Source organism: Ovis canadensis, chromosome 4 (genome assembly GCF_042477335.2).
Source record: "Ovis canadensis isolate MfBH-ARS-UI-01 breed Bighorn chromosome 4, ARS-UI_OviCan_v2, whole genome shotgun sequence".
Taxonomy (NCBI): domain Eukaryota; kingdom Metazoa; phylum Chordata; class Mammalia; order Artiodactyla; family Bovidae; genus Ovis; species Ovis canadensis.
The window spans coordinates 24,197,137-24,211,851 of record NC_091248.1 but is presented as its reverse complement, the minus strand read 5'-3'; the positions used below and the strand labels follow the sequence as shown (position 1 = coordinate 24,211,851).

Genomic DNA, 14,715 nt, shown 5'->3' with positions numbered 1-14,715 from the left:
ACGCAGGGTCGTGTATATATGTCAGTTCATCCCACCCTCCTCTTCCCCCACTCTCTGTCCACAAGGCCCTTCTCTACGTCTGCTTCTCTATTCCTGCCCTGCAGACAGGTTCACCATATATGCACTTACTTACGATAGTTTTAGATTCTAGACTCCACATATATGCAGTAATACACAATACTTGTTCTGACTTACTTCACTTTGTATGAACATAGTGATTCATTATTTATAGATTATACTCCATTTAAAGTTACTGCAAAATAATGGCTGCATTTCCCTGTGATGAACAATATAATTCTTCCTTATTTTATACAGAGTAGTCTGTACCTCTTAACCCCCAAACCCTGGCTTGCTCCTTTCCTTCCTTCTCTCGTCTGGTAACCACTGATTTGTTCCCTATATCTGAGTCCATTTCTGTTTTGTTTTATACATTCATTTTTTTTAGATTCCAAAGTAAGTGATAATGGTATTTGTCTTTTCTGATGGTATTCTCTAGGTCCATCCATGTTGTATCAGATGGCAGTGCTTCAGTCTTTTTTAATGGCTGAGTAATATTCCTTTGTATATACATATATCTCACTAAGCCAGTTGTTTACTGATGGACACTTCTGTTGCTTCCATACCTTGGCAATTCTAGATAATGCTTCTTTGAACATTAAAATACATCTATCTTTTTAAATTACTATTTGTTTTTCTACTATATTACTTACTATATTTATATTCTATATATATAGCAATATAGAGTATACTAATACTATATAGCATTACTATATTATTAGTATTACTATACTATATATAGTAATATCTAGTATACTAATTAATACTAATTGCATAATCTGGGTATTGTATATATACCCAGATTAGAACTGCTGGTTACATGGTAGTTCTATCATTTTAGTTTTGGAGGAACATCCGTATTGTACGAAGCCTCCGTTTTGTTTTCGATAGTGGTGACATAAACGTTCGCTCACACTAGTGTCAGACGGTCCCCTTTTCTCCTCATCCTTGCCGTTATTATCTATTAGTCTTTTTGATGATAGCCATTCTGACAGTTGTGAGGTGGTATCCCACTGTACTTTTGGTTTGCATTTCTCTAATTAGAGATGTTAGCCTTCTATCTGTATGTCTTCTTTGGAAAATGTCTATTCTTATCCTCTGCCCATTTTTTTCTCAGGTTTCTTTGATGTTGAGTTGTATGTACTCCTTATAGTTTGGGTATTAGCCACTTACTGGTCACATCATTTAGAAATATTTTTTCCCATTCAGTAGGTTATCTTTTTGTTGATTATTTCCTCTTTCTAGGAGTCTCAGTTCAGTCGCTCAGTCGTGTCCAACTCTTTGCAACCCCATGAATCGCAGCACGCCAGGCCTCCCTGTTCATCACCATCTCCCGGAGTTCACTCAGACTCACGTCCATCGAGTCCGTGATGCCATCTAGCCATCTCATCCTCGGTGTCCCCTTCTCCTCCTGCCCCCAATCCCTCCCAGCATCAGAGTCTTTTCCGGTGAGTCAACTCTTTGCATGAGGTGGCCAAAGTACTGGAATTTCAGCTTCAGCATCATTCCTTCCAAAGAACACTCAAGACTGATCTCCTTCAGAATGGACTGGTTGGATCTCCTTGCAGTCCAAGGGACACTCAGAGTCTCCTCCAACACCACAGTTCAAAAGCATCAATTCTTTGCTGCTCAGCTTTCTTTATAGTCCCAACTCTCACATCCATTCATGACCACTGGGAAAACCACAGCTTTGACTAGATGGAATTTTGTTGGCAAAGTAATGTCTCGTTTTTAAATATGCTGTCTAGGTTGGTCATAACTTTCCTTCCAAGGAATAAGCATCTTTTAATTTCATGGCTGCAATCACCACCAAAGTGATTTTGGAGCCCCCCAAAATAAAGTCTGACGCTGTTTCCACTGGTTCCCCATCTATTTCCCATGAAGTGATGGGACCAGATGCCATGATCTTCGTTTTATGAATGTTGAGCTTTAAGCCAACTTTTTCACTCTCCTCTTTCACTTTCATCAAGAGGCTCTTTAGTTCTTCACTTTCTGCCATAAGGTGGTGTCATCTGCATATCTGAGGTTATTGATATTTCTCCCAGCAGTGTTGATTCCAGCTTGTGCTTCATCCAGCCCAGCGTTTCTCATGATGTACTCTGCATATAAGTTAAATAAGCAGGGTGGCAATATACAGCCTTGACATACTCCTTTTCCTCTTTGGAACCAGTCTGTTGTTCCATGTCCAGTTCTAACTGTTGCTTCCTGACCTGCATACAGATTTCTCAAGAGGCAGGTTAGGTGGTCTGGTATTCCCATCTCTTTCAGAATTTTCCAGTTTCTTGTGATCCACACAGTCAAAGGCTTTGGCATAGTCAATAAAGCAGAAATAGATGTTTCTCTGGAACTCTCTTGCTTTTTTGATGATCTAACATGTTGGCAATTTGATCTCTGGTTCCTCTGCCTTTTCTAAATCCAGCCTGAACATCTGGAAGTTCACAGTTCACATACTGTTGAAGCTAGGCTTGGAGAATTTTGAGCATTACTTTGCCAGTGTGTGAGATGAGTGCAATTATGCAGTAGTTTGAGCATCCTTTGGCACTGCCTTTCTTTGGGATTTGAATGAAAGTTGACCTTTTCCAATCCTGTGGTCACTGCTGAGTTTTCCAAATTTGCTGGCATATTGAATGCAGCACTTGCATCATCTTTCAGGATTTGAAATAGCTCAACTGGAATTCCATCACCTCCACTAGCTTTGTTCATAGTGATGCTTCCTAAGGCCCACTTGACTTCATATTCCAGGATGTCTGGCTCTAAGTGAGTGATCACACCATCGTGATTATCTGGGTCTGAAGACCTTTTTTGTATAGTTCTTCTGTGTATTCTTGCCACCTCTTAATATCTTCTGTTTCTGTTAGGTCTATACCACTTCTGTCCTTATTGTCCCATCTTTTCATGAAATGTTCGCTTGGTATCTCTAATTTTCTTGAAGAGATCTCTCGTCTTTCCCATCCTATTGTTTTCCTCTATTTCTTTGCACTGATCACTGAGGAAGGCTTTCTTATGTCTCCTTGCTGTTCTTTGGAACTCTGCATTCAAATGGATGTATCTTTCCTTTTCTCCTTTGCTTTTTGCTTCTCTGAGCTGAGACATGGAAACAACCTCAATGTCCATTGACAGACGAATGGATAAAGAAGTTGTCATGTGTATATATATACACACACACACACATACACACACCCCAGAATATTACTTACCCCAAAAAAGTAAAATAATTGCATTTGCAGCAACACGGATGAACCTGGAGATTATCATACTAGGTGAAACAGGTCAGAAAGAGGAAGACCTGTGGACACATGCAACCCCAAGGCTGGCTGTTGTACCCCTTTGTGTCTTTTTACTGTTGTCTTCCCATAGGCAGCATAACATACTTGTTAAGCATGAGAGCTCTTTCATGTGTTTTTCAAAAACAGAAGTTTTCTCCAGTTTAAAGGATCCATCTGGCCACTGACGCATAGGGTCTTAATGGTGACTGTAACCTGCAACCGCTTTTATGGCTTAACCATGAATGACCATAAGAAGTGTCCAAAAGGAGTGCAAAAGACGTAGCTTTCAGAAGATCCACAAAGTTTACTCAGAACTAGCCAAGGAAAGCAAGTGCTTCATGGTGACAGGCAGTGAGAATGGGGCGGTGAAGATGGAGTCTCCCGTCTGCCACCAGAGCACGTGATGCTGCCAGCTGCAGACCTGCCCATCGCTGCACTCACAGGAGCTCCTGGAGTGGGACTTCCCTGCACCAAGATGACAGTGAAGCTTGAGCCAACTGAGGCCCCTGTGGGCTGGGACACCTTAAGGCAAACTCCCTAAGAGCTGGCACAGCCGAACAAAGAGATTGCTGCTTATCACTTCTTGTCTCAGATCCTGAGTTTTCCTCATGCCCATCAGATTCAGGCTGATACTTAATCTTCTGGCTGGCTTCTCTCTGGTTAAGCCACAGAGAGTCACAAACCCATACCAGTCACAAAGGCAAGCTCTCAAGACATAGAACAAGAGGAAAGCTCACCTGTTTAAATATAGGGGACCCGCTGCAGAGTGTGTCTAAACAAATGCACATCTATTAGAACCACAAAGTCACCAGCCTGTGAGGCCGGTGGGCTCGAACGGTGGGCGTAAATCAGAACCTATCCCTGGTGGCTCAGCTGGCGAAGAATCTGCCTGCAGTGCGGCTCATCCCTGGGTTGGGAAGATCCCCTGGAAGAGAGCGTGGCAACTACTCTGGTATTCTTGCCTGGAGAATCCCCATGGACAGAGGAGCCTGGCAGGCTAAAGTCCATGGGGTTGCAAAGAGCTGGACATGACTAAGCGACTAAGCACACAGCACACACTGCATTTCTACTCTTTGGTTTTCCTCCTCATGAGAAGTGACACAAAAGCTAGAGACAGAAGCAAACAATAGCCGTGTTTGGGGAGAACTGGATGAACAGAAAACAAGAGTACTCAGAAGATAGCTTTTCCAGAGTTGCTGTAGCTAAGGCACTAGTTCACACAAAAATTTTTCTCCTGCTTCTGAATTTAGAAAAGACTCTCCCCGCTCTCACTTCTACTGAACCTGCAGGCAGAGGCCCAGGAGCCTGACGTGGTAAGGATTCTGACCCTTGACTGGCTCTCATCAGAGGTCCCAGGATCCCCCGCCTGCAGCGACAGGAGGCCTCCGCGTGCACCAAACTGCAGGGGTAGCAACAACTTTCCGTTCTCGGTTCTTTGGCTTGTCTATAACTGACTGACATAGATGTCAACAGGTGATAAACTAATTTTGTAGATACAGGAACCCCATAAAAACAAGACTCATTGGCGGTCAATGAGCTGAGGCCTCTGTAGTGTCCTGAACTGAGGGAAGGGATGGGGCCTGAAGCTTCAGAGGTTAAGAGGGCAGTTCACAAGGAGATGAGATGAGCAGATGTTCGCCCCGCCACACAGATAAAAAAAGTTATGTCTGGTGCAGGCCCCAGTGTCTGTTCTTTAAAGGCAGTTAAGAGAGAGGTAAAAGGATTTCCCGGGTCTGCTGGGTCCCGAGTTCCTTCAGCTCAAAATAACCCACATGCCAAAGTGGTTCACTAGGGGGGCCGTATTCTGCTCCCCTTCCACAAAATATGTGCTTACTGTAGAAGAATCAGAAAACAAAGGGGGAAAAAAACCCAGCAGTTTCCCTAAACCTCATTACCTCCCAAATCTTATTTGTATGCTTATGTTTTCTGTTACTAAAATAAGACACTCTGCACATATTGCTGTATAGCAGTCCCCGTCCATCCACACATCTTTAACATTCCTTCACATTTTAAATAAGTTTACTATTTTACTATATTTTATATAGTACAGCTATGGCATAACATCCAGTTTCTGAACATATAAGTTGCATCCAGGTTTTCACTATGAGCAATGTGATAGACATTCCCTTACCTCTGTTTGCACATGTCCTTAATTGTTTCACTCGGATAGAAGTAGGATTGTTGCATCAGTTTACTCACATTTTTTGAAAATGCTTTTGAAATCTACTGCCAAATTGTCTTTCAGAAATGTATGTAGCAATAGCAATATAGTTATAGTACCAGCTTCACCATACCCTAATGTTAAATATTTTAGTCTCTCTCTAAACTTGGCCACCTCATGCGAAGAGTTGACTCATTGGAAAAGACTCTGATGCTGGGAGGGATTGGGGGCAGGAGGAGAAGGGGACGACAGAGGATAGGATGGCTGGATGGCGTCACCGACTCGATGGACATGAGTTTGGGTGAACTCTGGGAGTTCGTGATGGACAGGGAGGCCTGGCGTGCTGCAATTCATGGGATCGCAAAGAGTTGGACACGACTGAGTGACTGGACTGGACTGAACTGAACCTTGGCCAATTTTGAGAACGTTGTATGCATCTCACACTTTTGCATTTCTCTGATCACAGTAGAGCGGTTCATCGTTGTCATTTGTATTTTCTCTTTTCTGATTTGCCTCTTCATCCTCTTTGTTCCTTTTCTGTTCAACTTTTAAAAACTCTTATAAGAACTTTTATAAGAACTGTCTTTTGTTTCTTAAAAACTTGTTTGCAGCAATCCATTGTTTTATGTTTTGTTAAGATTTAATACTTATAAATGCTGAACTTAATCTCATTTTTTTTTAAGGTATGAAAGCTTTCAAAATCCAAAGAAGAGAAAAAATCAAAGTGGAACAGTGTTTCGACCTGGACAGAAAGTAACCCTGGCGTAAGAGATGCTTCTGATTTTGTGTTTGTGTGTATGTGGTGTTTGTCCCTGTGTTGTAGCACTGAAAATGATGTCTGTACATTTCTTTTTAATTTAACTTGTTAATCTATAAAAACAAAGATGGGTAAACCTGTTATCTAATGATCAGGATTATTTGACAGTAATACTTTAAAATAAATTGAGATATTTATAACAGATTCTGTATTTTATTTCCTATATATATAAATTCTTACTGAAATAATATTGGCCACATGGAATAACTGATTTTTTTCTCCTTTGAAGAAAAGAGAATGTAATTAAATACATTTCTTAGAATTCACGGTTGCATATTCAACATCTTTCTTTCATTTGATAAGTTTTATGCTTAGCACCTTGATTATTTTGGAAATAAAAAATTCAGTTATCTACTGATCCAATGATCTGTTCTTTTTATCTGAAAATGTAGAATTTGCACACAATTTAAATAAATTGAGTTGTTCCTTCAATCAGAAGTGAAATGACATCCCCTAACATACTACATGCAGCTGCAAGGCCAGGAGCTTGAATGATGTACAGTCCTCCCCGCCAGCTCCATGACAAATCTATCCTGCTGTGCTGTGATCTATGAACTAAATTGTAATGTCACTACCATCAGCACAAGCTGTATATCATAATGTGGTAAAGGGAAAGGAGAAAGGTCAGTAGAATGTGCAAATAAATACATAAGAGAGCGAATAGAAATGTATTGGCTGTAACCACTGCCCTTTTTGCAACTAATCATTTGGTCATGACTGATAGGTTTTACTTCTCTCTTCCATTATTTATTCCATGTTCCTCTGACTTCAGCCCTCATGTTAGTGGATTAGAAGCTTCCCTGGTGGCTCAGCTGGTAAAGAATTTGCCTGCAATGTGGGAGACCTGGGTTCGATCCCTGGCTTAGGAAAAAAAAACTTTTTTCCCAATACTGGAATGGTACCCCACTCCAGTATTCTTGCCTGGAAAATCCCATGGACAGAGAAGCCTGGGGGGGTACAGTCCATAGCATCACAAAGAGGAAGACACGACTGAGCGGCTAACATTTTACCAAGTAGGGTGGTCTAAGCTGTCATTTCCATCTTTGCCCTTGGTGACCTAAGATTGCAGGTGTCTTCCATTAAATTAACCATGCACACTCAGTATCACAAGGTTCCAGCCATTCTTCTCCCATCACGCATTGTATAGCATCAGCTTCGTATTCACTCAACCAACATTGTAAATCCTCCCCTTTCAAACCACCGGAATCATCACTATGTTCCCCTCCCAGAAGCATGCCTCCTTTGCTTACCTCTGAATCCGCAAAGCCCAGAAGCACAAGAAAGGCAAGCAAAGATGTTTGAGTCACTAGGAATTAACTGAGACATGTCATTCTCCCTTGCACTTTGGTTCCCAGCTCCTTAGCACCTTAAGGCCACGGGCACTGGTTCACAATATATATACTGTGTACTACATCTTGCAGAAAGGAGCTCCAACTTCACAGTCAGTTATCTCCCCAGAAGCCCAGCTGTTTCCAGGTGAGGGGAATTTATGTTCAGTCTAGGGGATTCACTGTCAAGTGAGTTTTGCAATCAGGAGCAAATTCCATAAGGCATAGTATAATAGTGTGAGAGTGTGTGGTGAGTCCCTGAAAGAAATGCTGGACTGTATGAAGCACAAGCTGGAATCCAGATTGCTGGGAGAAATATCAGTAACCTCAGATACGCAGATGACACCACCCTTATGGCAGAAAGCAAAGAAGAACTAAAGAGCCTCTTGATGAAAGTGAAAGAGGAGAGTGAAAAAGTTGGCTTAAAGCTCAACATTCAGAAAAGTAAGATCATGGCATCTGGTCCCATCACTTCATGGCAAATAGATGGGGAAACAATTGAAACAGTGACATATAGTGACTGCAGTCCTGAAATTAAAAGATGCTTGCTCCTTGGAATAAAAGTTATGACCAACCTAGACAGCATATTATATCTACTACTGCGGGCAGGAATCCCTCAGAAGAAATGGAGTAGCCATCATGGTCAACAAGAGTCCGAAATGCAGTACTTGGATGCAATCTCAAAAAGGAAAGAATAATCTAGGTTCGTCTCCAAGGCAAACCATTCACTATCACAGTTATCCAAGTCTATGCCCCAACCAGTAATGCTGAAGAAGCTGAAGTTGAACGGTTTTATGAAGACCTACAAGACCTTTTAGAACTAACACCCAAAAAAGATGTCCTTCTCATTATAGGGGACTGGAATGCAAAAGTAGGAAGTCAAGAAACACCTGGAGTAACAGGCAGATTTGGCCTTGGAATGCGGAATGAAGCAGGGCAAAGACTAATAAGAGCTTTGCCAAGAAAATGCACTGGTCATAGCAAACATCCTCTTCCAACACCACAAGAGAAGACTCTACACAAGGACATCACCAGATGGTCAACACCAAAATCAGATTGATATATTCTTTGCAGCCAAAGATGGAGAAGCTCTATACAGTCACCAAAAACGAGACCAGGAGCTGACTGTGGCTCAGATCATGAACTCCTTATTACCAAATTCAGACTGAAATTGAAGAAAATAGGGAAAACAGGTACGACGTAAATCAAATCCCTTATGATTATACAGTGGAAGTGAGAAATAGATTTAAGGGCCTAGATCTGACAGAGTGCCTGATGAACTATGGAATGAGGTTCATGACATTGTACAGGAGAAAAAAAGAAATGCAAAAAAGCAAAATGGCTGTCTGGGGAGGCCTTACAAATAGCTATGAAAAGAAGAGACGCGAAAAGCAAAGGAGAAAAGGAAAGATATCAGTGTCTGAATGCAGAGTTCCAAAAAATAGCAAGAAGAGATAAGAAAGCCTTCTTCAGTGATCAATGCAAAGAAACAGAGGAAAACAACAGAATGGGAAAGACTAGAGATCTCTTCAAGAAAATTAGAGATACCAAGCGAACATTTCATGCAAAGATGGGCTTGATAAAGGACAGAAATGGTATGGACCTAACAGAAGCAGAAGATATTAAGAAGAGGTGGCAAGAATACACGGAAGAACTGTATAAAAAAGATCTTCACGACCCAGATAATGATGATGATGTGATCACTAATCTAGAGCCAGACATCTTGGAAGGTGAAGTCAAGTGGGCCTTAGAAAGCATCACTACGAACAAAGCTGGTGGAGGTGATGGAATTCCAGTTGACCTGTTTCAAATCCTGAAATATGATGCTGTGAAAGTGCTGCACTCAATATGCCAGCAAATTTGGAAAACTCAGCAGTGGCCACAGGACTGGAAAAGGTCAGTTTTCATTTCTATTCCAAAGAAAGGAAATGCAAAAGAATGCTCAAACTACTGCACAATTGCACTTATCTCACATGCTAGTAATGTTCAAAATTCTCCAAGCCAGGCTTCAGCAATACATGAACCGTGAACTCCCTGATGTTCAAGCTGCTTTTAGTAAAGGCAGAGGAACCAGAGATCAAATTGCCAACATCCGCTAGATCATGGAAAAAGCAAGAGAGTTCCAGAAAAACATCTATTTCTGCTTTCTTGACTATGCCAAAGCCTTTGACTGTGTGCATCACAAGAAACTGGAAAATTCTGAAAGAGATGGGAATACCAGACCACCTAACCTGCCTCTTGAGAAATCTGTATGCAGGTCAGGAAGCAAGAGTTAGAACTGGACATGGAACAACAGACTGGTTCCAAATAGGAAAAGGAGTACGACAAGGTTGTATATTGTCACCCTGCTTATTTAACTTATATGCAGAGTACATCATGAGAAACGCTGGACTGGAAGAAACAAGCTGGAATCTAGATTGCCGGGAGAAATATCGATAACCTCAGATATGCAGATGATACCACCCTTATGGCAGAAAGTGAAGAGGAGCTAAAAAGCCTCTTGATGAAAGTGAAAGAGGAGAGTGAAAAAGTTGGCTTAAAGCTCAACATTCAGAAAACGAAGATTATGGCATCTGGTCCCATCACTTCATGGGAAATAGATGGGGGAAGAGTGGAAACAGTGTCAGACTTTATTTTTTTGGGCTCCAAAATCACCACAGATGGTGACTGCAGCCATGAAATTAAAAGACGCTTACTCCTTGGAAGAAAAGTTATGACCAACCTAGATAGTATATTCAAAAGCAGAGACATTACTTTGCCGACTAAGGTCCATCTAGTCAAGGCTATGGTTTTTCCTGTGATCATGTATGGATGTGAGAGTTGGACTGTGAAGAAGGCTGAGCACCGAAGAATTGATGTTTTTGAACTGTGGTGCTGGAGAAGACTCTTGAGAGTCCCTTAGACTGCAAGGAGATCCAACCAGTCCATTCTGAAGGAGATCAGCCCTGGGATTTCTTTGGAAGGAATGATGCTAAAGCTGAAGCTCCAGTACTTTGGCCACCTCATGCGAAGAGTTGACTCATTGGAAAAGACTCTGATGCTGGGAGGGATTGGGGGCAGGAGAAGGGGATGACAGAGGATGAGATGGCTGGATGGCATCACGGACTCGATGGACATGACTCTGAGTGAACTCCAGGAGATGGTGATGGACAGGGAGGCTTGGCGTGTTGCGATTCATGGGGTCACAAAGAGTCGGATACGACTGAGCGACTGAACTGAACTGAGACAGCATATTAAAAAGCAGAGACATTACTTTGTCAACAAAGTTCTGTCTAGTCAAAGCTATAGTTTTCCCAGTGGTCATGTATGGATGTGAGAGTTGCACTATAAAGAAAGCTGAGTGCTGAAGAGTAGATGCTTTTGAACTGTGGTGTTGGAGAAGACTCTTGAGAATCCCTTGGACAGCAAGGAGATCCAACCAGTCCATCCAAAAGGATATCAGTCCTGAATATTCATTGGAAGGACTGATGCTGAAGCTGAAACTCCAATACTTTGGCCAGCTAATGTGAAGAACTGACTCATTTGAAAAGACCCTGATGCTGGGAAAGATTGAAGGCAGCAGGAGAAAGCGATGACAGAGGATGAGATGGTTGGATGGCATCACTGACTCAATGGACATGAGTCTGAGTAAACTCCAGGAGTTGGTGATGGACAGGGAGGCGTGGCACACTGCAGTCCCTGGGGTCGCAGAGAGTCAGACACGACTGAGTGAACTGCCTGACTGAACCTGGCTTCCCAGGTTGCTCTAGCAGTAAAGCATCTGCCTGCAGATGCAGGAGACCTAAGAGACTAGAGTTTGATCCCTGGATTAGGAAGATCCCCTGGAGGAGCACATGGCTACCCAACTCCAGTTGGAGATTCTTGCCTGGAGAATCCCATGGACAGAGGGGCCTGGCAGGCTGTAGTCCATACGGTCACAAAGAGTCAGACATGAGTACTTCTTAGCCTAGCACCCACGGTCTCTACCCCCAAATATATTCTTTAGATTTTGCATAAGAAAGAAAAATACGTCGTTCTTGGCTAAGCCTTCTGCTTTTACACTGACTTCTTATTGTCTCCCTGGGGCGTGTAGGGACGGGACAATAGAAGGAGCTTCCTTTTACAAGGCTGATCCCACGCCGATGGAGGTGATTTGGGTATTCAAGCAAGAGACACCGGCTGGGTCACTATCAAGGAAGATTTCAAAAGGCTGGAGATAAAAGGCACTCCAGTTTCTTCCATGTGTCTACATCCTAATTACCAGGATTCAACTCTTCTCCAATCAATACCTGTTGAGTTCCTTTAATGGACTGGAACCTGGTGGTCCGGAGTCAACAATATGAAAGTAAAAGAGAAAGAGGCTGATATTCTTCGGATTATGCAGAAAACCAATAAAGCCCTTGATAAAGGGCGTGCATCACTCACGAAGGCACCGGCTGCCCACTCGAGGTGAAAGCACAGTGCGCCTTCTCGAGAGGGTCTTAGAAACCCAGGCAGGAGAGTGAGCACGATGGGTTTCTACGCTCCAGAGAATTAGCCAGAGAGAGAGGGAGAGAAAGAAAGACATGGGGACCTAAGCTCTGATGGAACAAGGGCGTTTTATTCAACATAGTGTGGGTATATATATTGTCTTACAAGGTAGCTTTTTTCAGCAAAGATAAAGATCAAAAGTCCAGACATACAAATTATCAAGGAAACATAGGCAATCCATATCAGAGAGAGGGGGTTGTAAATAGTCACTTTTACAGTATGGTTCATTGCCAGAGGCCACCATGGGAGATCTCACCCATGACAAGGTCATGTGGAAGAGAACTGTTAAGCAAGGCTTCAGAACTCAAGGGGCTCCCTAGGCTTTCTCAAGCATCTACCCCAAAACCAGAATCTGTCTGTTTTACTGTTTCATGACTTTCACCAACTCCTCTGACATTAACAGGGGGCTAACCCCGACCACCTTTCTCTGGGGAAAATCAACTTAGGGCTATAGCTAATAAGTCTCCTGGACATGAGAGGAATATTTCGAATCAAACCCCCTCTATTAGCATTCTAGCTTGCTTGGCAGGTTATCCAGACTCTTGTAGCTATGCATACAGTTATTTACAGCCTCCCAACTGTGAGAAGCATGGAAAGCCTAAAACATAGAGCCTTTGAAAGAGTTAAAAGTTATTAGAGTAGTGCTAGTGCTGGTGTAGGATTTCATTATTGGGCCAATGCTTGTTGCTAAGTTCCCATATCTCTTATCCACTGTGCACCTGGGAATGCATTAGTTAACATAGTGAGAATGCAAGAAAAACAAGTGCAGCCTTGAATTTAACCATATCAGACTTTTGAGCTAATTGGTTCTTTCTTGTAACTCACTGCACCTTTGCTCTGTGAAAAACGTAACTCTTGTTTGGCATTTTCTGAGGCTGACATAGATTAGAAATATAAAGAAAAAACACTTTGAGGGAAAATAAGTTGTCTGGTTGAGCAGCCTTTATTAAAAGAGGGTCATAAAATGTTCACAGGCCTCCAAGGCCAGAAGATACTGTACACAACATCTTTTGTGGAAAAGGTATGCAGAAAAATCATGGTTTCCATAAGGGCAATACTGCTGGAATGTTGGGCTGACTCGGTATGACCTTGAATCTTTCATTTCCCTCTATGTACAAAAAAGGTATATAAGTACTGTCTAAAAACAAAGCTATGGATCTCGCTCATCAAAACAGCTTGGTCTCCTCATGTCAATCGTTTTCCTCCTTTTACTCTCTCTTTCAGGCTGGTTCCCGTCTGCAGTACAGAGATCCGCCGTGTCTACTTATTTGCCTGGGTTTCTAAGACCTGAACGGGAAGGCGCCTTCACTCCCTTGGGAGACCGGGAGGGCACCTGTGGCCTCACGTAGGCGGTGCAAGTCTCTTGTCTTGAGACTTTATTTATTTTCTGTATAAACCAAGGAACACCAGCCTCTTTTCTTCTCTCCTCTATTTTCTTATCTACACATTCTTAACTATCTCTCTCTCTCTAAATCAATCACAATCGCCGACACCGTTTCTCCTTCGGGTTTCCCTGGATCCTGCGGGGGCTGGACCCCAGTGGTTCATAAAAAGGAAGAGGGTCATAAATAGTTACTTATAACCATATGAAAAAAGTAATGAAGGAAATGCATGCATTCCTCAGCCCTGGGAGCGGTTTGCCACCCCTCTTAATTCCTGAATATTCAGGAATTAATAAGGAACAGAGGATTCATGACAGATCCAAAACAGCACACACGAAGCCTCCTGTTAAATGCTTCCTGACAAATACCTTTTTTCATAAGAAATCTAAAATGGCTGTGAACTCAACGAATAATCAAGTAAACTGTGGGATCAAACTCCTGTTTTTGTGCCAGAATTTGGCACAAAAACAAAAATATAGATCAATAGAAAAAGAATAGGAAGCCCAGAGATAAACCCACATACTTATGGTCACCTGCTCTATGAGGAAGGAGGCAAGAATATACAACAGACAGGAGACGGTGTCTTCAATAAGTGGTGTTGGAAAATGGGGCAGCCATGTGTGATAGAATGAAATGAGAACATTCTCTAACAGCATATGCAAAAATAAACTCGAAATGAGAACCCTTTTACACTGTTAGTGGGAATAAACTGGAACAGCCACTACAGAGAACAATATGGAAGTTCCTTAAAACACTAAACACAGAACTACCATATGATCTAGCCATCCCACGCCCGGGCTATATCCGGAGAAAGCCATTCTTTGAAAAGACACATGTCCCTCAATGTTCACTGCAGCACTGTTTACAACAGAAGAAAGGAAGCAACCTAAATGTCTATCAACAGAGCAATGGATAAAGAAGGCGTGATATATACATACAGAGAAAGATCACTCGGCTATAAAAAACAAAAACAAAAATGAAACAATAGCATTTCTAGCAACATGTTGGAAGAAGAGTTATGACCAACCTAGACAGCATACTAAAAAGCAGAGACAGTTCTTTGCAAACAGAGGTTCATCTAGTCAAGGCTATGGTTTTTCCAGTGGTCATGTATGGATGTGAGATTTGGACTATAAAGAAAGCTGAGTGCTGAAGAACTGATGCTTTTGAACTGTGGTGTTGGAGAAGACTCTTG

At 42.2% G+C, this 14,715-nt stretch overlaps 1 protein-coding gene across 4 annotated transcripts in view; it reads left to right on the top strand.

Annotated features, from left to right (window-relative positions):
* The window catches only part of PEX1 (peroxisomal biogenesis factor 1), an 82,623-nt gene extending 68,126 nt beyond the window's left edge, over positions 1–14,497 (top strand). For 3 of the 4 annotated variants that reach the window (XR_011256576.1, XM_069587394.1, XM_069587395.1), the window contains one exon: positions 6,168–6,443. Coding sequence is in view for 3 of the 4 variants with exons in the window: in XM_069587394.1 (XP_069443495.1) it covers positions 6,168–6,252 (85 nt within the window). In the remaining variant the exon portion in view is untranslated. Of the gene's footprint in view, positions 1–6,167; positions 6,444–13,362 lie in introns of those variants that run through there. The other variant, XM_069587393.1, reaches the window with a different exon arrangement.
* Positions 14,498–14,715: the final 218 nt, after the last annotated feature.